The 24,278-nt window shown below is 36.8% G+C and overlaps 1 protein-coding gene across 2 annotated transcripts; it reads left to right on the top strand.

The window, feature by feature from the left end:
• Window positions 1–5,723: 5,723 nt before the first annotated feature.
• On the top strand, window positions 5,724–23,700 carry LOC141378918 (hepatic lectin-like). 2 transcript variants are annotated; one of them, XM_073930835.1, is made up of 8 exons: window positions 7,424–7,522; window positions 7,651–7,745; window positions 17,778–17,864; window positions 20,958–21,019; window positions 21,095–21,451; window positions 21,541–21,879; window positions 21,993–22,087; window positions 22,893–23,700. In XM_073930835.1, exons 4-8 carry the CDS (start codon window positions 20,986–20,988, stop codon window positions 23,025–23,027), a joined length of 960 nt encoding a protein of 319 aa, XP_073786936.1. In that variant the 5' UTR covers window positions 7,424–7,522; window positions 7,651–7,745; window positions 17,778–17,864; window positions 20,958–20,985; the 3' UTR covers window positions 23,028–23,700. The 2 variants fall into 2 exon arrangements, with proteins under 2 accessions (XP_073786940.1, XP_073786936.1); XM_073930839.1 differs by lacking the exons at window positions 20,958–21,019; window positions 21,095–21,451; window positions 21,541–21,879; window positions 21,993–22,087; window positions 22,893–23,700 and adding exons at window positions 5,724–5,791; window positions 6,723–7,079 and having other exon boundaries at window positions 7,185–7,522.
• Window positions 23,701–24,278: the final 578 nt, after the last annotated feature.

Genomic DNA, 24,278 nt, shown 5'->3' with positions numbered 1-24,278 from the left:
TTCTCTTTATTCTCTATTTTCACCTGGGGATACTCATCCCGAGGTCCTCAGATTATGCGGAGTCACTGATTGGATCCAAGACCAGCGACGTGATGATCCCAAGGATTCCATATCCGGGACCAGGCCATATCCTGAGCTGCTGCTGCGCTGATGGTCGTGGGGAGTGGAGAACATGAGTCTGATTCCAGCGACGCTCCAGGGACAGACGAGTCTTCGCTGAGGCCATCTTCCAGCATAAAAGTTCTGCACAAGACTTTTGGCCAGCGGAGAAATTAAAATGGTCGTGCCCAACTGAGTCTGGTTCTCTCAAGGTTTTTTTTCTTCACTCCCATCAGGTGAAGTTTTTTTTCCCTCTCCGCTGTCGCCACTGCCTCACATGGTTCAGGATTGGTAGAGCTACGCATCGATGAATTGGCTCTTCAGTGTTTGAACTCTCAGTAATGATTAAATCACACTGAACTGAGCTAAACTGAACTGAACTGAACTTAAACACTAAAACCTGAACCACACTGTTCCAGTTACTGAACCACACTGTTCCAGTTACTATGACCATTTATGTGAAGCTGCTTTGACACAATCTACATTGTAAAAGCGCTATACAAATAAAGCTGAATTGAAAAAAGCTGAATTGAATTACACCCAATTGTTTAAAGGAAAAGGAAAGTAGCGGTAAAGTAGCTTTAACAATACTTGGAACTTCAAACAGTAGAATTCCTAGAAGCTTATGCCTCTCTTATTAAACCTTTTGCAACATGCAAATTTATGAAAATGTAGAAAAATCAACATTAGGTAAAATTAAGCTTAAAATGTGGTTTAAAAGGCCATTTAAATAAATGTTGAGTTTGATCATAGCTTTTGAACTACCTACTCAGAAAACAGAAACAATTTCGATCCTCTCTTGCAATTAAATAATCAAACCGACCCTCTGATGTTTCATATGATTGGTTGTTTGTCACACATTCAGGTGCATGCAGTTGAGTTAATCCCATACTCTGAATGAGCACTTAATTTAACAGAGAATGCTTATTTCAAGCATTGTGAAACCCTTTAACCTGGTCTTAATCTGGTTGGATTTGTTTGACTTAAAACCTTCTCTGAAACCCATTTTTTTCCCAACTTGTTTTGCGCAACAGGCCTCTGGTCCAGATCGCAGCTTAATCTCTTTGGGTCAACAACATGTAAAGTGACAAGATAGTTTGTTTGTTTTACTTGACTGGAGGCAGGGTTATCCAAAATAACCAGATTGTAAAATCAGTCTTGCACATTTTCATCTCTCCTAAGTTGTCAAACGCAGAAAAACCAAGGTAAGAAATGTATGTCTTACTAATATTTACTTCAAGATACTGAAATCAAAAACAAATAAATGAGCACTATGACATCTTAAATATGATCACTCAGTTGATTTATTGATCTACACTAATATAATATTTTTCAGTTTGTTCTGATTTTAAGATGTATTTATTGGCATTTTTGCCTTAACATGAATCAGCAGTGTATTATTCCGAAAGCAAAGTAGGAGAGAGAGAGGGGGGGATGAGATCAGGAAAGATCTGCAACTTGACTTTTGGCTCACTGGCAAGTGGGCTATCTGTGGCGATGATGCTATTCTGATTTCAAAAGTAGTTTTGTCTTTTAAATGTATCAAAAATATAATCTATTCATGTGATAGCAATTTTTCAGCATGATTACTCAGTCTTCAGTGTTATGATTTATCATTTATTTTCAAGCTTTTTCAGTGATAAACATAAGGAGAAAGGAGATGGTGATTGGGGAAGCAAATTAGGTGTTTATAGTACACTCAACTCCATGATCTGTTGCATTATGCTATAGTGCCAAGACATCCATTTTGTCCAGTGATGAGAAATGTAGAAAACTGTTCAGTGAAAATAAGCTATTTGATTATGAAAATTACTTGCTTATTGCCGCCGCAAAACTCTGCCAGGGCCAAAAGCCATAACGGTGCAGACTAAACCTTCTTTTTGAAGATTCAGTATTAAGTGTAATTTAGTGTTTTAGGTGGGTTTGACTCAGTGTCAAGGATTTCTTTGATCGTTCACAGACTAAGAATGTCCTGAGTTTTCTGTTGTATTTTGTGAAATTTATTTATAAACTAATTTTGAAAGGATGATGTGCATATGACTGCTTGCGGCTGGTCCTGCATTATTCAATCTTGACCAATCAAACGATTCCTAAGCCACTATAAATACCTTAAGTTCCATATAACAGCCATCTTCGTTTTGAAGAATTCCCCCTTCCACCCCTACTCCTCCTTTTCTAGATGGGTGGCATTGTGACCCAGTGGTTAGCCCTGTTGCCTCACAGCTAGAACGTCACTGGTTCTAGTCCTTACCAAGCCAGCAAACGTTTCTGTGTGGAGTTTACATGTTCTCCCCATGCTCATGTGGGTTTCCCTCTGGTTCCCTGATTTCCTCCCACCACTCAAAAACATGCAACTTAAGTTAATTGACTAATCCAAATCGGCATCATAGACATGCTCCTAGTAAGTAGTTATCTCCTAAGAGCAATCACTGTCTGTTCATTAGCTACTACAGCAGGGGAGTTCTCGAGATCTACCTGAGCTCAAACTCCCCTCTCCCCTTGCCAACGAAAGGAAGCCCTGGTCTCGAGGATCTTATGAGCTCAGGGCTCTCTCCCGCGACAGCATGCCAAACAAGCTCTATAATCAATCATCAGCTAAGTGTAAACTCTTCAATGAAAGGTTTGCATACAGATTTAGAAAAAAGCTAATATAATTTTTAACACTTTATAACTCTGCACTGTATAACAATGCATATGCACACAGTGAATGTGTGTTCAAATGAAATTTAAACTTATACATTGAAATCAATTTAAATAAAAGTATCTGGCTTTTTTCCAGCATGTTTCAGCAGATTTGATACTATTTGATGCAGGTCCTCATGGTACATCAGTGAACAGACTAATTGTATCATGTTTGAGCATGTCAAAATCTATGAATGAAGACAATAACATTTAACAGACCATACTGTGTAGTCTTTTAACATAAGAGGTGTTATTTTCTTGAATGGTTTTAGATTTAAGTAAACAAACCTACAGTAGGTTTATTTGACTAAGATCTAATGAGTTTAGTAATTGTTGTAATGCATCAATTTGTAATGCAAGCGTAATGCATTTATCAAAACATTCCAAATTGGTCATATAATCTTGACACACATCTATTTTTTCATATGATGCTCAGTACTGGTAAGCTGAGGGAGTGTTCAGGTTTGGTTAAATGAAAACAAACTGTGGTGTGACTGATCTGTTTGTGTTGTTTATTTGAATAGATGTGAACATTGCCATCCAAACCTTAAGCCCAGCTTGTATGATTATAAATGGGATTTATACTTTGCCAACTATAATTGTAATTCAGGTTTAAAGGTAATTAAGTAATAATCAAATGTTCAGTTACATTAGATCAGCTCTCCATATTGTTTTCAGTTATTTAGCTTCTGTCATCATTTACTTGCATTTGATTAGCTGCAAACCAGTTTGAATTTTTTGTTCTGTTTTATTTTTTTTTATATTTTATGTTGAAGAATGTTGGAAACATTGACTTCCATTGTATTTGTTTTTCTATGGGCAGTGCTTAATTTGAGCTGGATATTGCCGGATCCTGTTCCAGAAAATTACAGATATGTGTTTTACAATACGGTACTTAATTTGAATTTGATTGTTCGCCAGCTGATACTCAGTGTTTCATTGTCAGTTCGTTACGCGTGCTTTGTAGGTAAATATCTACGTGTGTGTGTGTGTGTGTGTGTGTGTGTGTGTGTGTGTGTGTGTGTGTGTGTGTGTGTGTGTGTGTGTGTGTGTGTGTGTGTGTGTGTGTGTGTGTGTGTGTGTATGTGTGCGCGCGTGTGTGACAGACAGAGAAAGAGAAAGAGAGAGAAAGATAGAGAGAGAGAGATTGTGAATGAGTGCAAGCGAAGGTTGTGTGGATTGTGCGTGCACACACACTCATGACGGTAGTCACCAAGTTAAAGCAAGTCATGTTTAACTATTTGCCCTCAACAATAACTTTCTTATTTCTTTTGGCTTTCTTATGTTTAAAATCACTCTCAATTGGTTGTTGACTACTTTACGTGCAATAACGGCATAGTGGCCTAAATACTAAATACCTAAATACTATTTGTACTTTCAAAAGGGCAAAGAGGCAGTCAAGCATATTTTCATTTTTTTTTAAACCACAAGTAAATCTGATAATGAGCCTGATCAAAAGAGATCTCAAGAAGATGAAACTGCTCGAATGGATCAGGATAGCGGGAGGCAGAAGCAAAACCATCTCAAGTCAGCCAGAAAACATAACAGAAGAGGTAACTGTAGACTGAGCGAGTCATTTCATTATTATTTTTTCACTTGGCACATAACTGGCACATAACTTGGCACATGAAGTGAACTGAATAGTGATCGTTCGTACGATTTATTTTTGAGTTTTTATTATCCATGACTGACCTATGATATCTATAACAAAAAGTGATGCACTTTTCTTACGCTGTCACCATTTAATGATGTCATGTTTCGGAAAAGGGGCGTCACAGTGGCGCAGTGGGTAGCACAATTGACAAGGTTGCTTGTTCGAGCCCCGGCTGAGACAGTTTACATTTCTGTTTGGAGTTTGCATGTTCTCCTCGTGTAGGTGTGGGTTTCCTCCAGGTGCTCAGGTTTCCCCCAAAGTCAAAAGACATGCGGTATAGGTGAGTTCAATAAACTAAATTGGCCATAGTGTATGTGTGTGAATGCTAGAGTGTTTATAGGTGTTGGGTTGTGGCTGGAAGGGCACCCACTGCATAAAAACATATGCTGGATGAGTTGGCGGTTCATTCCGCTGTGCGAGCCCCTGATTAAAAAAGGGAGTAAGCCGAAAAGAAAATGAATGAATGAATGTTCCAGGAAAACTGATATTTCTTGGTGGACGTTGATCATGGTAATTTCTCTTTCCTGGTTTCATTCCAGAAAGTATTAATTTACAAATTAAGCACTGTTTGTGGGTGTCATTATTTACAGGTTTCCAACATTCTTCATAATATATTTTTTATGTTAAACGGTAAAAAACTCAAACTGGTTTAGAAGAAGTCAAGGGTGGGTAAATAGCGACAGGACTTTCATTTCTGCGTAAACTGTACCTTTAATCATTTATTTTATGCAAAGCAACTGTATAGTGATACAATTTTGATCAGTGAAACGTCACGTGATTCTTTTTTAAAAATACAGATTTTATTCATAAAGACACTCAATCCTTTAGTTGTATAGTATTGTTTGTTAATTAAATTAACAAACATCCTCAATGGCATCACTGAAACCCCACTCTGCTGGTTGGAGTCTAATTTCACTGGCAGATCATTCCGGGTAGCCTAGAGAGGACAGGTATTCAAATCTCATTAGCTGGTGACAGGGTTACCTCTGGTATCTGTTATCTTCGTTTTTGCCCCAACGGTAGCAGCAAGGATCTCGCACTGCCAACAGGATATCTCAGCTTAGATGAAAGCCCATCTGCTACAGCTCAAAACTTTCCTTTAGGTTAAAATATTTTTGCTAAATATTATAATAGTCTGTCAAAATATTTTAGTGATGGGCCTTTGGTACTGGTGTTGATGGTGTATTAGTGATAATAGTTTGAAAAAAAACTATAGCACAAAAAATTAATCACACTCCTTTTACAACATTCTGATGTAGAAGCACTTGTCTTTTTCATTTCTCGGTAGGAACCAGCAGAAAAGATCTGTTTGAGCAGTCATGGATGAGGGTCTGCTTGTGCTGCTTCTGCTGTCAGGTATCTCTGGTCATTTTTAATTGTGTGATATGATTTTTGATTGCGGATGATTAAAATGTCTCCACAATTTACTTTTGAAGATATTTTGCAGCATCTTAATACAGCGCACATTGTATGCCTTGGTAACTCATTCTCATTATACTGTAAAACACAACATGCGGTCACATCATATATTAAATCACTTATAGGGGAAAATCATATGATTTAAAGGCTTGCCAGTTAAAGTGCTGCTCAAACAGATGTCCATGTCTATGTTGTTAACAAAAAGTAACACTTTAGTATCAGTAACAAATTCTCTATTAACTGCCTGATTATCTGATTCTGACTGTTTTTTAGAACTTAAAAAGTACATATCTTTGTCACGGTTGCAGGTTTGTGCGCTCGTCCGGAGTGTCTGTTTGATCATGTGGGTTTGTTTTGTTTTTGTGGCCCACGTGTATTTGTTTTGGTCACGTGTCATGACGGCACTCAGCAGGATTGATTGTTCGCCAGCTGATACTCATTATCGTGCCTATATATGTGCTACTTGTTAAGTGTTTCATTGTCAGTTCGTTACACGTGCTTATGGTGCTATCTTGTCTGTGCTCAGGACCTGAGGAGTTTTTACTGGACCCTGTTTCCTGCCTGATTCCTGCCCTGTTTCTCCTAGTTCTAGCACCGCACTCATTCCTTGCTTTTGTTTTGACTGTGTTAATGAATTATTATTTTGATCACTCGCACTTGGATTCACCAGAACATTATTTACGTGTGACAATCTTATTCTACATCCATAATCCTTAATAACCACTATAATAACTATTAATAAGCAGCAAACTGGAAGCTTACAGAGCTAAACTTTATTTATTTATTTTTTTAATTAAACAGCCCTAATTGTAATCTGTATTTGTAACAATATGTGGATATAGCTGGTTTAACATGTTGGTTTTTACAGGGCTCTTCTGGAGCAGTTCTGCTATGTCTCGTCGCTATTACTATATAAACCTGCAGATGTCATGGCCAGATGCTAAGAGTTACTGCAGAGAGAATTTCACTGATCTGGCTACTGTAGACACCATGGATGATGTGAACAGGCTGATACATTCAGTGGATCCTGGATACAGTGGATCAGTGTGGATCGGACTGAAGAGTGGGACAGAGAAACGCTGGGCTTGGTCAAATGGAGAAAACACTTCTCAGTACTTCAACTGGGCTTCAGGAATGCCAAATGATGATGGATACTGTGTAACTACTTATTCTGGCAAATGGAAGGATTTGACATGCTCTTATAAGAAATATTTTGTGTGTTATAGTGAGTTCAACATTCCTTTTATTGTATTATTTTGCAGTTTAACTGGGGGAAAAAAAAGCCAAGAATGAAGTTTCTTTAACTTAATTTCTTGAATTTTCTTAACAGAAGACTCTACATACTACATGATGGATGGTGCTGGTCCTAAAAGCTGGATAGATGCTCAGAGTTACTGCAGAAAGTATTACACAGACCTGCCCACCATCCACAGCTATGCAGAGAACAACAAGCTAACTGCAGCTATTTTAGCGGATGGTACATCTGGTTTGGTCTTTACCGAGACCCTTGGGAATGGTCTGATCAGTGGGATCTCAGATTCAGATACTGGGCATCAGGTCAACCAAACCAGAGAGTAGGAACTGACTGTGTCAGCATGTCAACAACTGATTCTGGGAAATGGAGTCGTGAAAGCTGTGATGTACTGCATCCTTTTATCTGCTATGAAGGTGGGTTTAACCATTTATCAGAATCAAATGATCACTCTTGAAATGGCCACTTCAAAAACATTAGGATTGTGGTGTATCTGTGATTAATCTTACATGTTGGAAATGACTACATTTGTTTATTTTATTAGAGGAAAAGAGAAAACAGATTGTCCGGCTGAAAGTATCCTGTGCTGGACAATGCACTCTGAATGATCTTTCACAACAGACTGCCATTCTGAATCAGGTTTGTGTCTCCCATTAAAGTAAATTTTATTTATATTTATTTCACATTTATCACAGCAAAGCTGACCAAAGTGCTGAAGAAACTTACGTTTGGAGTGAAGGTAATGAGATTAAAACAAATAAAAAAACAAACTGATACAAAAATATGAAAATACAAATAAGGCAATCTATTCCAAAGACGAGGAGCAGCAAATGAGAACGCCCTATAACCATTAGTTTTTAAACTAAACAGAGGAATGGTTAACAAAGCCCTGTCTGAGGATCTTAAAAATATAGAGGACAAAAAAGGAGACAACCGATCTGCCAGAATAAAGAGGCTTGATTATTAAGAGTTTTAAAAACAAACAAGAAAATGTGAAGTTTGAAATAAGGGACTAAGCCGAAATGAAAATGAATAAATTCTAAAATGGACAAGGAGGCTAAAATTGGAGTGATGTGATCAGCTTTCTTTGCCTTGATCAGCAGTCATGCAGCATAATTTTGGAACTGTGGGAGACCCAAATTCAATGAGTTACACAAGTCAAAGTGAGTAGTAATAAAAGCAGGAATGACTTTCTTAAAGTCATTAAATGATAAGAATGATTACACTCTTAAGATGATCCACAATTGATTTTTTTTTTTTTTTACCATTCTTCAACCAGGAAGTCTCATTGAAATTTAAAATCTTGTTTACAAGAGAGCCAATGTATCAGCCATACAGTAAAACAATTTTAAAATACAGAAACACTAAATAACAATCCTTTCAACAAAACTAATTACATGCTTCCAATGCCACTCTCTTTAAAATATAATTAGTATAAAAACAATTTTGTCTAGTTTAAATCTTATTGCAAATTATTCCATGTGCAAGGTGCACAATAAGAAAAGGAGTTTTTTTTTCCCAGCTTGCAAATACTTGGAAGAGCGTAGCTGGTAAAATCCATAACTAAGAAGAGTACAAAGATAAGCTGTAAGTTTACCTGACACACCTTTATAGATCAAAAAAAAATTATCTGTCCTGTTTTCTATGTATAGCTAGTGATGTCCAAACAAGGGATGCAACAATTAACCGATTTCACTTATATAACCACACTTTAATTCAACACAGTTAATTAATCGTAAAGGCTTGTCAACACCGCATTTCTGCACAGAACAAAACAGCAACAACTAAACAAAGTTACGCCAACTGTGCGCTAGTTTAAAGTTCTAAGCTTGTACACTGAGACTAATACACACGCACACTGGAATAACTATGGCTGAGGCCATTAAGTAAGGGTTGTTTACATGTTACATGTTGCGAGTTCATTATTTCTTTTCTTACGCACATATTGGAAGTGACGTGCCATAGTGTGCACACGGAGTGTTCATGCTGTCCAGGCACTCCTAGTTGAAAGAATGGTGCGAGCACACCACGAGTCATGTGACAAAAACTGACCAACCAGTTTCATATTTTGTATGGATTGTACACATTTCTACTATAAGAAGAAAAAACTACTCGGGCTCATTTTGAAAATGTAGTCCCGCGGATGTTTCTGGAGACTGTGAATTATGTAGCCGGAGGTATGTATGGCTGCATTTAATTTTTTTAAAGCGAACGCTACCGGGCCGTATTTCGCCATTCCTTTTGCCACTTACCAGCTGACCGCTTACCTCCGTGTGGAGGGCCCGCTGCAACATGTTTGTCCAGTTAGCTTGTCGTGTACATCGGTGGACTTGAGACACAGAGAGGAGTTGACAACATTAACGACGACCAGGTTACAGTCCGGGAAAGAGCGGTTCCAGAAATCAGTTAAGACAAAAACAGAATCCAAAAACATTACAAACAAGTAAACAACAGGGTGAGAATGTGGTAAAATCCAAAAACATGGTAAAAATCGGGCGAGGGCTTTTCTTTTTCTGGACAGCTTTGTAAACCGTCAGTTGGGTTTAGGGAAGTAAGTGGGCAGGCGGGTCATTCGGTAAAACTGGTTGGGTTTAGGGAAGGAGGAGGGTGTGTCAGTCGATTGGCCAGTTGCCCAGTCAATCATTCAGTCAAACACCGACCTCTGGTGGGTTTAGCGAGAACAGCGCGGGCGTGAACTGCACTCGTAAGTACTCGTAACTTTTGAGATGCGAAAAATCGAACACACCATCCTCTTGTGGATTTGCGAAAACAAAAACTGCAAAAATACATACCTCCTGGGATATATTTCACGGTCTCCAGAAACGTCTACTGGACAAGCCTAGGTTGGAAAAAAAATACAAAATGAAAATACTAAATGAAAATACCAAACAAATTCTTAATATGATCAAACGTGCCTTTTAAACAGAGTTTCAGCCTTTACTGCATTTGTTCTCTTTAAAAAGGAAATAATTAGCTAATATTTTGCTTAAATTTACATTAGACTACTCATTTTTTTATTCCTATTTATTTATTGTTCTGTCATTTATTTTCAGTGTAAAAAATGTATAAAAATGTGTAAAAAAATTATTAAAAAATGTATTTATTTATTATTATTATTATTATCATTATGTGATGTATTATTGAGTTACTGAGCAGCAATAAATAGTGCTTAAAATATAAGGAGTTTTCATGAGATTTTCTTATCTAGTGGGGTTTTGAAACTAATGAATGCATAAAAATTGTGATAACTGTGAAACCTTTGCTGTCTTTGCCCACTTTTGCCTAATTAAGTATCTACTGTTCTTTCTTTTTTGTTATTTTGTTAAAATGTAAGACTTATTTTGATAAATCTATTGAAAGTGTTTGGCTGTACCGCTCGGACTACTTACAGAAAATGTAAAGAAACATCACAAAAAATTGTGATAAAATATTGTGCTGTTGCAATAAGTCACAATTTTAAGTATACACTCAATGAAATGGTTAAAGTCATATAATCACCATTACCAACAATATGTACTGCTGTTTTTGTTGTCATTCAGAGTAAGGAAAGAAGGCCCAATCTCAATTCTACCCACTTATACTTTCCTCTTACCCCTAGCCCTTGTTTTGTACATTCATGTGAGAGCTAAAAGGAAAGGGCTAGATAGCTCTTGATTTTCCAGAACTACACTCGAAACCAAGGGGTGCAAAGTGGAGTTTATTTAAAAACTAATTTCGAGATGATCACCTGCTTATGATTGCTTGCAGCCGCCCTCGCATTATTCAATTTATGATTCACCAATCAGACGATTCCTAAGCCACTATAAATACCCCAAGTTCCATATAACAGCCACCTTCGTTTTGAAGAATCCCCCCTTCCACCCCTTCTCAGTGGTTAGGCCCAGTGGTTAGCACAGTTGCCTCACAGCAAGAACGTCATTGGTTCTAGTCCTTACCAAGCCAGCCAACGTTTCTGTATGGGGTTTACACATTCTCCCCATGCTTATGTGAGTTTTCCTCCCACCGTCCAAAAACATGCAACTTAAGTTGATAGACTAATCCAAATCGGCTCCGTAGACATGCACCTAAGTAGTTGTCTTTTAAAAGCAATCCCTATCTGTTTATTAGCTACTACAGCAGGGAAGTTCTCTAGATCTACCTGACCTCAAACTCCCCTCTCGCCTTGCAAACGGGAGGGAGCCCCATGCTCGGATCTTATAAGCTCTGGGCTCTCACAGAAATCAGTCAAGTTTGATGTAGGAAAAATCATGGTTTAGGGTTACATCCGGTATGGGGGCATGCAAGAGATCTGCAGAATGGAAGGCAACATCAACTTCCTGAGATATCAAGACATTTGTGCTGCCTATTACTTTACAAACCATAAGAGATGGCAAATTCTTCAGGATGATAGATCTCCTTCTCATACTTCAGCCTCCACATCAAAGTTCCTGAAAGCAAAAAAGGTCAAGGTGCTCTAGGATTGACCAGTCCAGTCACCAGACATAAACATTATTGAGCATGTCTGGGGTAAGATGGAGGAGGCATTGAAGAAAAATCCAAAGAATCTTGATGAAGTCTGGGAGTCCTGCAAGAACGCTTTTTTAGCCATTCCAGATGACTTTACTGATAAGTTATTTGAGTCATTGCAGAGATGTATGGATGCAGTCGTGTAAGCTCATGGCAGTCAAACACAATATTACTTCTTTTTCTGCGGTACCATGACTTTATATTCAAAACTTCACATTATTCCAGTTAAGTGACAAGACTTAAGACTTTTGTCTAAGCAAAGTCAGACATAACTGCCCTAATTAAATAATTAAAAATCAAGGCATCATCATATTTTATTTAGGTAAAATGAGGGTAATCTAGAGGCCTTTGCCTTTCATATAAGCCATTCTGGTACCAAATGATCGAATAGAAGTCAATTTATCATTTGTTGTTCCTAGAACATTCAAGTTGACAAGTCTTTGTCAGGAAGTGTTGTGGTGTCCCATTTCTCAGGGGTACATTTGAAGCCCTTCCCCTTCACAAGAGCCAAGGCCAATGGGTAGGGGTACAGAAAAATAGAATCGGTCTATGAGTTTTTCTTGATCTATTCTTGTTTGTTTTCCAGATCACTGAAAAGTTTAAAAGCATGGGGCTGGAAACCAACAGCAAAATAAACTGGAGAAATGAGAAGGGTGAACAGGTGTTTGAACTGGAGAACAACGTTCTGAGGAGTTCAGATAATACATGTAAAGTGCATCCTTAATGCACTGTAAAAATTAAAACAATATAAAATAATGTTACAATATTGCTTTGAGGAAAAGGAAAATATTACTAGTAGCAGTACTTTATAAAATATGTACTACATTAACTATATAATATATTACATTAATAATATTAGCATTTTTACAATACATGTGAAAGATACATTTAATTAAATAAAGTAAATTTCATTCCACTTCCTCTGCTTTTATGGAATTTATTTTAGTCAAATCAGATTCTAAGTTGTTCTCTGTGCTGGCACTTTCAAAATTTCGAAATTTAATTAAAACATTTTGGGTTTTGGGTGAACTGTCAATTTAATAGAGCTGTAAGTAGTAACACACCCATTTTGTTTCTGATACATTATTGTCTCCATCTTGTGGCACTTTGCCATGAATATATACAGTACAGTACTCGCACCTAATCTTGACTATGATATATTAAACTTTAACAGTCGCAGAGATCCATAACCCACAAATCTTCCATAAAAATGCTAATAGTGTGTCATTACAATTAAAATAAAACACCAAATATCCTTTTCATAGAGCTTCATATACCTAATGTTGATATGCATTGTTCAGTAATGAGATGTGCTTCAGCTCCTCGATTAATGAACAGGTGCTCTGTCACTTGAAGATGTACATCCTATAATCAAATGTATGCCCTTTTTCAGACTGAAATTCATGTCTTTTTGGTGTTGTCTTTTTGTACAGTAGGTGGTGCTGGGGTGATTTATTTACAGCTCTGTGTGTGTGGGAGAGAAAGAGAGCATTGATAACATACGCATAACAACATGTGCTGCAGTGTGCGAACGTCCTCAAATAATGCATTGTCCATTTAAACTTGTATATGTGTGAAAGCATTTAAAGCTTCAGTCTAAGCAAATGTGTTGTTGTATTTATTTACCAAAAATCTTTGCAAGTACACTAATAATAATAACATTTGAAGTCTCTAAAAGACCTGATTTAAGAATCTTGGCTTTGAAGCACGACTTGATTAATTTTCATGTCTTAAAGATGTGACACGTGAGTCAATGGCGAAAATTATCTTAAATGAAAATCACCAATCTAAACATGAAATATACTTAACACAAATCCTCATTAAAAACTGGCTAATCTGAAATAAACTGGATAGTTATTGAAATGTGGATGAATTATAATGAGACAATATATTCAACACTTATAATAATATTTGAGTGTGTTTTTTACAAGAAACTTTCATCTCATTTATTGATTTCATAATGAAATTAATGGATGTTAAATGACAGATCTATAAGTTATCTTGCTTAATTTGATCTATTCCAAGGTCTGTTTCACGAGTTCACACTTGCATTCGTTTAAGTATAAAGCATATTTGGCGTGCTGTCCGGGGGGAGGGCTCTGAGCTCGAGGAGACACCCCAACTCGAGTTATTCCCCTTATCGGGAAACAAAGAGGAGTTGGGATTCGAGCGAAGTATCTAGCCCGGCCCCAGAACGCTCCCCCCGGGAATGCAATGCAAGTGGTGAGGTGACGGGGTGGTGGAGGGATGCTAAAGTCGAGAGATGCTGCAGTTAAGACAGCTTTGGTATATATAGGGGTTGCTCAGAAACTGATTTGATGATGGGATAATTGTCAATGACGTATTCAATACTAAAACTTCTGCGCATGCTCCTCCCGAAATTTGTTTACAAACATCACTTAATTTCCAGAATCTGATTGGCTGTATGGTGTGCATCAATATTATAGAAATGCAATGGTAGTAACCCTTACAAAAAATTACTGGAGTTTTTTTTTCTTTTCTTTTTTCAAACTACGGTTGTTTTAATTAACTTTTGAGAAATGCAGTTTGTTTGGAAATAAAAAAAAAAACTGCATTATTTAAGTATATTGTATATTGCAGCATTCTAGATGTATTTCTGTAGTTAGTTATACTTCTAGAAAAGTGCAATACAATATATTGTGGTAATGCTTTAGCAATACAATTTAAGTGCTGAAACCTCACTTGGAAACCATTGTCCACCGAGCAGGAAGGTAGCTGTACTGCAGTTGTATTGTAAAAGTACTTCAGTTGTACTGCAATAACCGTATGGCACCGTATTCTACTGTAGACTGTAGTGGTAGTTTAGTCTAAAAGCAGTTCGCAGAGACAGAAAAGAGAAAATGTCTACACTGTTTAAATATCCTTATTTTGCAAAAGCACACGCGTTTGTTGTCATTGTAAGTGTACACTATAAAAAGTAGACACTTAACAGATTTAATTGAGGTACTGATCTTATCTGAACGATCTAAACTGAAAGTGTAATTTAAGTTCAGTTCAGCATCATGAGAAGACACATTGAAACTCGTATACTCGACCCCTAAGAGTTAATAATGAAAAATATATTACATGACCTTGCGTTGATTACATGTCACTTCTCGCGTTTGCTTGGTTGTGGAACATAGTTTGGACAAAGTTGTCTTTGATTCTTCCTATTTTAAAGTAGTGTGAACTCTCCAGTCGCCGATCCATCATAAACACAGCATCAACAGTACGCTAACCCAGATAGTCATGCAATGTAAAAACATCCATGACTTGACTTCTTTGAAAATCATGCAGTCTGAACTTTAGTTGTTTGCTGATACACACCAAAAATTAGCTATGACGGGGAAAAAATTATTTTTATGCATATAATAATTAGGAATGCAAAACTAATGTTAGCCTATGTCCACATTAATTACTGTAACGTCAATTGAACTTGACTTAAAGGACGTCTGATCTTTTGAGTTTCAGTTCTATTGAATTTGCTGTTGGAAAAATATTAATGTTACATAAAATATTACAAATGCAACTGTTATTGTTATATGCTATTTAAATACACCATTTACTATTGGCATTTATTTGAAGACATAAAAAAAACATTCAAATAAATGTAATCCTTTTTGCCAGATATAATTAGGTCATCAAATGAACCAAATAAAAACAAAGAAAAACATCATAACATGCGATGTTGCCGCTGCTGAAAGACACAGGTTGATGTATTAGTAGTTATTTTTTAAATATTTTATTAATATTAATTATTGTACAAAGCATGGCTTTACCAACATGAATTGCTGCCAAGACTCAAATGACGGTATATGAAGTTCCCATGACAAGAATCGAAGTATTGGAGAAAGATCAACAAGCACTTCCGGAGGTGGCTGGGAATACCTCCAAGCTTCAGTTCAGTAAGCCTTTAATTAAGATCAGGGCAGCTCTAACTTCCTGTCATCCGTGATGGAGGAATATAAGGTAGCAAAGTGCAGGGTCATAATGACATACAGAGACTCCCAGGATGAACAAGTCAGGCAGGCAGGTATCCTTACAAGATCAGGACACAAGTGGGGAGCTGACTTATCTATTGCACAGGCTGAACTTATGTTGAAACTACGTGACATCATACCAGTGAGCGTTGAATACCACCTGATGACATCATCTCTTCCTGGCTAAGGCTACATTTACCAGAAGTGAATGAACAAGAAGCATCTTTGGATGCAATTGTAATTAATTACAAATTAATAAGGATTATTTCATATAGTGCAGGGATGAGATGGATAAATATGCTACTGATACTTAGAAATCTTGCCGTATTTATCTTAGCTAATATAAAAACACAATTTTTCAATGTGTATATTTCGGATCCTGTTGATTGTTAATTAATAATAAAAACTTTTCTAAGAAATGTGTGTTGTCTATGTTATTTGGTATATCATATTTTACAAAAGGTATTTTTACCCCTATGAAAATACCAAATACCAACAACCTATTACAAAAGAAATTGTTTTTGTGCCCACCATAGCTTAGTCTAACTTAGGCCAGACCATATGAAAGATTTGCAGTCCAACATATATTGTGATAAATAAATTATGAAACAGCTGACATCACACTGTTTTTCAATAAATCGGATATATTCTTGAATGTTTTTAAATGTAAGTGCTTCAGTTTATTTTCAAGAGTTCACACTTAGCTGATAATTGATTATAAAGCTTGTTCGGCGTGCTGTCCTGGGAGAGAGCCCTGAGCAAATAGCATCCTCGAGCCCGGGGGTCCTTTCCACTTGCAAGGCGAGAAACTAGTTTGCGCTCAGGTAGATCTCGAGAACTCCCCTGCTGTAGTAGCTTATGAACAGATAGTGATTGCTCTTAAGTGATAACTACTTACTAGGAGCATGTCTATAATGCCGATTTGGATTAGTCAATTAACTTAAGTTGCATGCTTTTGGCCGGTGGGAGGAAACTGGGGAACCCGGGGGGAAAACCCACATGAGCATAGGGAAAACGCATAAACTCTGCACAGAAACCTCAGCTGGCTTGGTAAGGACTAGAACCAGAGACGATTTTGCCGTGAGGCAACAGTGCTAACCACTGAGCCACCGTGCCACCCATCTACAAAGGGAGGAGTAGGGGTGAAAGGGAGGACATCTTCTATAAAGATGGCTGTTAAATGGAACTTAGGGTATTTATAGTGGCTTAGGAATTATCTGATTGGTGAATCATAAATTGAATAATGTGGGACTGGCTAAACTTCGCTTAGTGAGCTTTTGTTGCAGTACAGATACAGTACAATACAGTGCCGTTAAATGAAAAGTTCAGGGGGCGTGGTTGGTTTGATGTACGAGCATTTGGTTGGGAGTTTGGTTCCATCACTGCACCTCTGGCTCCATCCAGTATTCCATCTGCGCATGCCCAGGCTCCTTTTTCAGCAGTGTTTTGCGATAGTTTGTACCCTTCATCTGGCATTTTGCATTCAAAGCATTCAATGTAAGAACTTCGTCCAGATTTGTTTTACAACCTATGGTGAAAACATGGCTTATTCGGGAAGGCTGTGTACATTATACAAGTCTAAATATCTTCCCATGATCCACTCTATGAGATATTCTGACCAGCAACAATGTGCAAATGTCTTTAATGAAAATGAGTACTTTGAATATCAAAATGTCTCATGCCTTGTCATTAAAAAAAGAATATTTAACTTTACATTTTTATGTTACTTTTGATCTTAGAGAATGTAATTTTACTGTACAGACTGAACCTCTATGTCAAATTCTGAAGCACATTGTGGTGTTTAAACTGACGTACAGTTTTTCAAGGTTACTCTTGTCCTTTTTGGAGTAATCTATTCATAGATGATGTTGAATCTATTCATGAGGTTGAAAATGAAGCAAGGTGTAATTGTTCTGTGGGAAGGTGTATGAACTCATTGATTTAAATTTAAATGTAGTAAAATGGGTTAAGGGGTGTAGGGAATTCTTGATTCTGATTGGTAGCTTCAAGCATTAAAGCATTTGTCAAACACCTCATAAACAAATCAATGAGAGCCAGGGGATTTATTAGACTAAGCTCTGGTCCACATTGCACGTTATTCTGTTTGACCATTTAAAGGATGTATTTAGGTGAAATGTAGTGTATAGAATATAATGTCATACGTTTACATCTTTTACTTTTATAGTCTATTTCGTCAGGTGACAAGAGAAACTGTGCAGTAAGTCTCACTGTACAAATAAAAAGCATTTACTGGACGAAAACTATTTTGAAGGTAAGAAACTACAATTTCACTTCTGGCCTCAATTGATTTACTGTTTATAAGACAGATTTATAAGCATCTAATATCAGCAGTTTCTCCTGCTCTGTGTGTAAGTCTATGGAAAACACGTTTGTATTGTGACCTAATCTAAAGTGAGGATTATTTATGTTTTATAAATCCCTTAAGTGACAATTAAAGGCTTAGTATTAAATGAACAATAATTTTTGCAATCGTATCTAAAAAGTAAAATTACTGTAAAGTTAAAATATTGCTGAATAACAGGAGTGTCAAAATACAACATCAAATTGGATAAAGCAACAACAATATAATCATTTAACAATATGAAAGGATGCAACATTTAAACTGCACAGTAATTTTATTTTAGATAAGGTTGCAAAGATTTATTTTTCATTTGAAGTAGTTTCATTTCTGCATCAGAATAAATGTTTTTTTTTTTTTCCTGTTTAGAATTTAACTAAACCTTTAATTTGTCATTTATAAGGGTATTATAAAGCATAAATAGTCCTCACTTCAGATTAGGTCACAAAACTGCATTACGATGAGTTAATAAAGCATTTATTAACATACAAAATAACTATTAGTATATACCTGAATATTAAGAATTATAAATGTTAATTTAAATAGATTATTAAAAATTTACTAACTCATTCTGAATGATATTAAAAACAACCAACTACTCCTGAATAACTGGTTTGTAATTAATGCAATACTTAATTTAGTAATGAAAAATAAATCATTAACAAAGTACCATAGTACAAGTATTAAGCACATTATAAATGTGTTTATAAGTCAAGAATACAGCATTTGTAACTAGTTAAAAACTACTTACTAACGTTTATTAATGTAAAGTTAAAAGATAAATATCACCCTTAAATCTTAAATGCACACCAAATTTCAACTATATTTGGTAATTTTCTTAATACTCCATACGAGACACTGATTCTGAGTTAAAAACAAATATACACATAGGGTGGTTTTTAATTAGCAAATAATATAAGTATTACAAAAAGTGTAACATTGTAACCCTGTGTCCTAACAACATGCAACGTGACAAGATTCCAGACAAGAAATTTGACTGTCTGTACCAGACACTGAATGAGTGAAACATTTAAATACAGTCATTCAGAAGCACAGAATAGTGCTCCAACAATGCACAGAATGCACTCCAACAAAATGGGAATGTTTAAAAAAAAAGAATTAAAACATTAAAAAAAAAAAAAAGAATTAATACATATGGGTGACAGTAGGTAGTGCTGTCGAATCACAGCAAGAAGGTCGCTGGTTCGAGCATCGGCTGGGTCAGTTAGCATTTCTTTGTGGAGTTTGAATGTTCTCCTTGCGTTCGCGTGGGTTTCCTCCGGGTGCTCTGGTTTCCCCCACTGTCCAAAGTGAGGTACAGGTGAATTGGGTAGGCTAAATTGTCAGTAGTGTATGAGTGTAAATGAGTGTTTTTTTGTGGCTGTAATGGGGCCCGAACCTGACAGAATTTGGCCCGAGCCTGACAGGTACATTTTGATTGACAGCTCCATAAAGCCCGAACCATTATAGCTCTACATTATTCAAATGTGCACAGGCACACAGCTCTTTTGCCTTTTTTTCAACGAGTCATTTATATGTTTTAACATAATTTATTCATAACAAATGTAGGCTATATGCCACTTGGAAGAAAGAAATAAAATAAGTCCTCTGTAACATCGTAACATTTCAGCACTCTAAATAGGCCTAGGTACATACACTTAAGCCGCCCTCTCACTGCACATGACATTTGGACACGACTGTCGGAATACGCCCCCTTGCAGCAGTCGCACAGTATTTTCAGTGTCATTGTGCACTATGGGAGAAAAGCTGATTCTCACAGTGTGCGAAATAAAAGAGTGCAAAAAAAAGTATTTTATCAAAAAGTATTTAAAAAGTTATTAAAAAATGTATATTTTTAACTTTCTTTATTACATTAATGAACAGAAATGTTTTTTTAATAAAGTATTTTTATAATAAAAAAAAATAATAATAAACTCCTATTTCTCATCTCACCCGCACGGACCTGCTTGTACAAAACAGGAAAACATCACATATGGTCGGCCGGTCGCATACGGTCTAGTCGCAGGAGTTCAAATATTTTAACGGATCCGCAGCTCAATTCGAATCCGAATTTTCCACATACGGAGATGATCAAAACTCCACGCAGCTCCCGGACTGCTCTCCATTGGAAATGAATGACTTCCGGTCCGTCACTTGTCATTTGTCGTGTGCAGTGGAAAGGAGGTTTTAGCCTTTAAATTGGCCAACACACCAGTGAAGTCTTTCTTATCAAGTTAAATTAATATAAATTCAAAATTATGAAGGGTATTTGGCAATAACGAAATGATTATAAAGGCTTTGCAAGATTTGTTTCGCCACTTCTCTTCACAATCTGTCTTTAAGGCAACGGTGAAGCTGAATATTAAAAGAATAGCCTAATGCCACCATTAGCCCGTATACTCTGTCTACATTATGATTTTATGGTTTAATCAATTAATTATAACTTAAAAACTCTTTACTCACCTAGATTAGGCTACGTGTTTTTGTGGAGGAACATTATTGAATCGACTGTAAATGGCTTTATCGCAGTCCTGCGCTCAGGATGGTGCATCCAGCAGCACCAAACACCCTTTCACTGCTGCTGCAGGCCGAGATGCAGAGTTCTGATCTGGCTAATTTTGCATGTTTTGAAACATGAAACATGTGCTGGATACGTTGCCGGTTCATTCCGCTTTGGCAACCCCGGATTAATAAAAGGACTAAGCCAAAAAGAAAATGAATGAATTAATACATATTAAACCTCTTTAACATATTAAAAAGCAAAACAAATTGCACGTAATTGCAAAAACAATTGTTTACTAATTGCTGGGACTAGTAATGAATTCAAGTGGTTTGTATATTATTAAGCAAGTAAATCAATGAACAACAGGTTCAATTATGTGAATATTTACGTTAAATATGTTATATTTAATGTTATATTTATTTATCTATAGGGTAAAATGGGGTTAAATACATAAATTACTTACAGCATTGTTATACAGATTTTTTTTTATTGCTCATTATTAGTCAACAGAAAACATCCCGGTGAGCAGTCATGGAGAGTCTGTTTGTGCCGCTTCTGCTGTCAGGTTGGTTTGATCATCTGTATTCTGTATTTATGATGATGTGCAGATATAGAGGATTCAACATGTTGGTTTTTACAGGGCTCTTCTGCAGCAGTTCTGCTGTTTCTCGTCAGTATCACTATATAAACGTGAGAATGACATGGCCTGATGCTCAGAGTTACTGCAGAGAGAGATTCACTGATCTGGCTACTGTAGACACCATGGATGATGTGAACAGGCTGTTAAATTTAGTGAATGATGGATTCCTTGGGTCCGTGTGGATTGGACTGAAGAGTGGGACAGAGAAACGCTGGGATTGGTTGAATGGAGAAAACGCTTCTCAGTACTTAAACTGGGGTTCAGGAATGCCAAGTGATGATGGATATTGTGTAGCTACTTTAGATGGCAGTTGGGGTGATATGCCATGCGATTATGAGCGATATTTTGCATGTCAGAGTGAGTTCTGCATTATTTGAAGTGTTTTATTCTGCAGTTTAGATGGAAATTAAGAGATTAAGAATTACTTTCTTTAATTTTCTTAACAGAAGACTCCAAATACTACATGATCGAAAGTGCTGGACTTCTAACTTGGGCAAATGCTCAGAGTTACTGCAGACAGCATTACACAGACCTGCCCATAATTCACAGCTCTGTGGAGAACGACCAGCTAACTGCAGCTATTATAAAAGGATTTTACGTCTGGATTGGTCTTTACCGGGACCCTTGGGAATGGTCTGATCAGTGGGATCTCCGATTCAGATACTGGGCATCCGGTCAACCAAACCTGAGAGTAGGACCTGACTGTGCCAGCATGGCAACATTTGATTCTGGAAAATGGAATCAAGAAGGCTGTAATGCACTGCATCCTTTTATGGGCCATGCAGGTGAGTTTAACCAGTTAACAGATTCAAATGGTCACTCTTGAAACATTGAGATTGTGACATATGAGCAATGTATCTTCCATGTTGAAAATGACTACATGTGTGTATTTCACTAGAGGAAAAGAGAAAACAAATCGTCAGACTGAAATTATCCTGTACTGGAAAATGCCAACTGAATGATCCTTCACTGCAGACTGCCATTCTAAATCAGGTTTGTATCTGCCTTATACGCTCTCAAATTCTAGTTCAACAACACTGTTCTAAAGCATAAACTTAATGAAATGGTTCAAATTAAATGTACTAAATTATTTTAAATCCATTGTCACTATTATTAACTGGAGTTTGCACTAGACTCACTAGAGGTCACTCCAGCTGCGTATGCTCCACTGGTTATTGACATGAACTACAATCCCCATCATGCTTTGTGCCAATCCGGACATTGATTACACAGTACAGCTAATACCAATCAGGATTCTGTCAACAACACACTCAGGCCTCATTTACACAAATACGTTTTAGTTTTAAAACTGTGTTTTAGAATGAAAACGATCTGCGTCCAAACTTACGTTTCACTACCCTGCTGAAAAAGCACATCACATGACCACAAACACACTCTGGCATGTGCTGCTGTGCATGTCGGACTGTTCATCAAGGATCTATCGCTGGATCAGACCTATATTCAGTTTGACGGCAGTCTCCATGAGGAGCTGCCATCCGTTTGTTTTGGTTTAGACGGCAGTCTACATGAGGAGCTGCCTTTCATTTTATAAGTAAATATTTTAAAACTGAAAGCAAAAGTGAAATATGTCCGGGCCCGGTCCTCTCTCAGCTTTCTCTGCCATCGTTCCTCCTTTTATAGTCCAGAGCTCCTTCCGTGGGATTCGAGGCAGGTGCGCACCACAGGTGTAGCCACGCCCCCTCGCCACAATATTAGTGTAAACTGAGCCTCACACACCTTCATTGTTGGGTATTTTATTGAGTCGTGGATGTTTCTTGTTTTCTTGCTTGTTTTCCAGATCACTGAAAAATTAAAAAGAATGGGACTAGATAGTGAAAGCAAAATAAAATGGACAAATGGTGACGGTGAAAAGGTGTTTCATCTGGAAAACAACAGTGTGAAGAGTTCAGTTGAATGTAAAAATATTCCCTAACGCACTGTGAAAATGTAAATGATATGAAGTAACGTTACAATATTGCTTTGAGGAACAGTGAAATATTACTAGTAGTAGTACTTTATAACATGTGAACTACTTTAACTACATTACTCAATCTAGCCCAGCTGTAGATAGAAATATTTGCTTTTTACAAGACAAGTAAGAGGTTAATAAATTTAGTTGAGTTAAGTTAATTTATTTCTACTTCAGGATGTTTATAGATTCTTTCTTGTAAAATAATTTAGAATATTATAGGTTGTCAATCTGTGTTGGCGCTTTGGGTGTTGAAATGTTGGGTTTTGCGTGAACTGTATCTTTAATAGTTCTCTTTGATAACAGGACCGTCTCTGATACATTATTGTCTCCATCTAGTGGCTAAACACAGGCTCTTTGACATCTACATATAAATTCTGGTGATATTGTAAACTTTATAAGTCCCAGTGATCCACAACCCATTTAAAAAAAGAAAAAGGTGGGTCATAGAAAATGTAAATATCCTTTACATATATCTTGATGTGAAATACTGTTAATAATCTTTACTGAGTAACTATATAAAAGCATGGGCATAACTCATGCATACTTTTCAGATGTGCTGAACTTCCTCTGTTAGGTGGTCGATCATGTGAAGATGTTAACACTACTGAATAAATTGTATTGTCTATTTCAGTGTAAAATTTCTCTGTTGTTTCAGGGTTATTTTGGTGTTGTCTTTTTGAACTGTTGGTGGTGCTGTGGAGATTTTTTATTTTTATTTTTATTTTTTATTTGATGTGTGTGTGTGTGTGTGTGTGTGTGTGTGTGTGTGTGTGTGTGTGTGTGTGTGTGTGTGTGTCTTTGTTTTTATATCCTCAGACACTTAAACCTTAAAGCACACTGACTCATGGGGACTTGTGTCACCACTTGAGGTCCCTATGGGTAAACATGTTTATAAGTCAGACAGAATAAAGAATTTAGAAAAAAAAATAATGCATATTGTTTCCTATGAGGGTTGGTTGTAGGCGTAGGTTTGGAAAATAATATATGGTTTGTATAGTAGAAGCATCATTAGATGAGACTCCCCACTTGGATATGGGAACTACAGAAACTCTGTGTGCTGTGTAAACAGACTCAATAAGGCACCCCAATGTCTCCCCATGATGAGTCTGTTAGAAATGATGTGAGGCACAATAATGTTGGTGGTTGAGTATTTGATTTTCCTTCTGAGGCCCGTAGCCAGCCTGGTGAAATTGTTGGTGTTTTTTTCTCAAA

This window comes from Danio rerio, chromosome 2 (genome assembly GCF_049306965.1).
Source record: "Danio rerio strain Tuebingen ecotype United States chromosome 2, GRCz12tu, whole genome shotgun sequence".
NCBI classification, from domain to species: Eukaryota; Metazoa; Chordata; class Actinopteri; order Cypriniformes; family Danionidae; genus Danio; species Danio rerio.
The sequence above is the reverse complement of the archived record's forward strand: the minus strand, read 5'-3'. Positions and strand labels throughout refer to the sequence as shown.

What these genes read in the sequence shown, in the direction of transcription:
- LOC141378918 (XM_073930835.1), top strand. Translation starts at nt 20,986, where the DNA reads ATGGAGAGTCTGTTTGTGCCGCTTCTGCTGTCAG. An exon ending in GCGATATTTTGCATGTCAGA is followed by an intron (nt 21,452 to 21,540) that starts GTGAGTTCTGCA and finishes TTTTCTTAACAG; the next exon opens with AAGACTCCAAATACTACATG. An exon ending in TCCTTTTATGGGCCATGCAG is followed by an intron (nt 21,880 to 21,992) that starts GTGAGTTTAACC and finishes GTATTTCACTAG; the next exon opens with AGGAAAAGAGAAAACAAATC.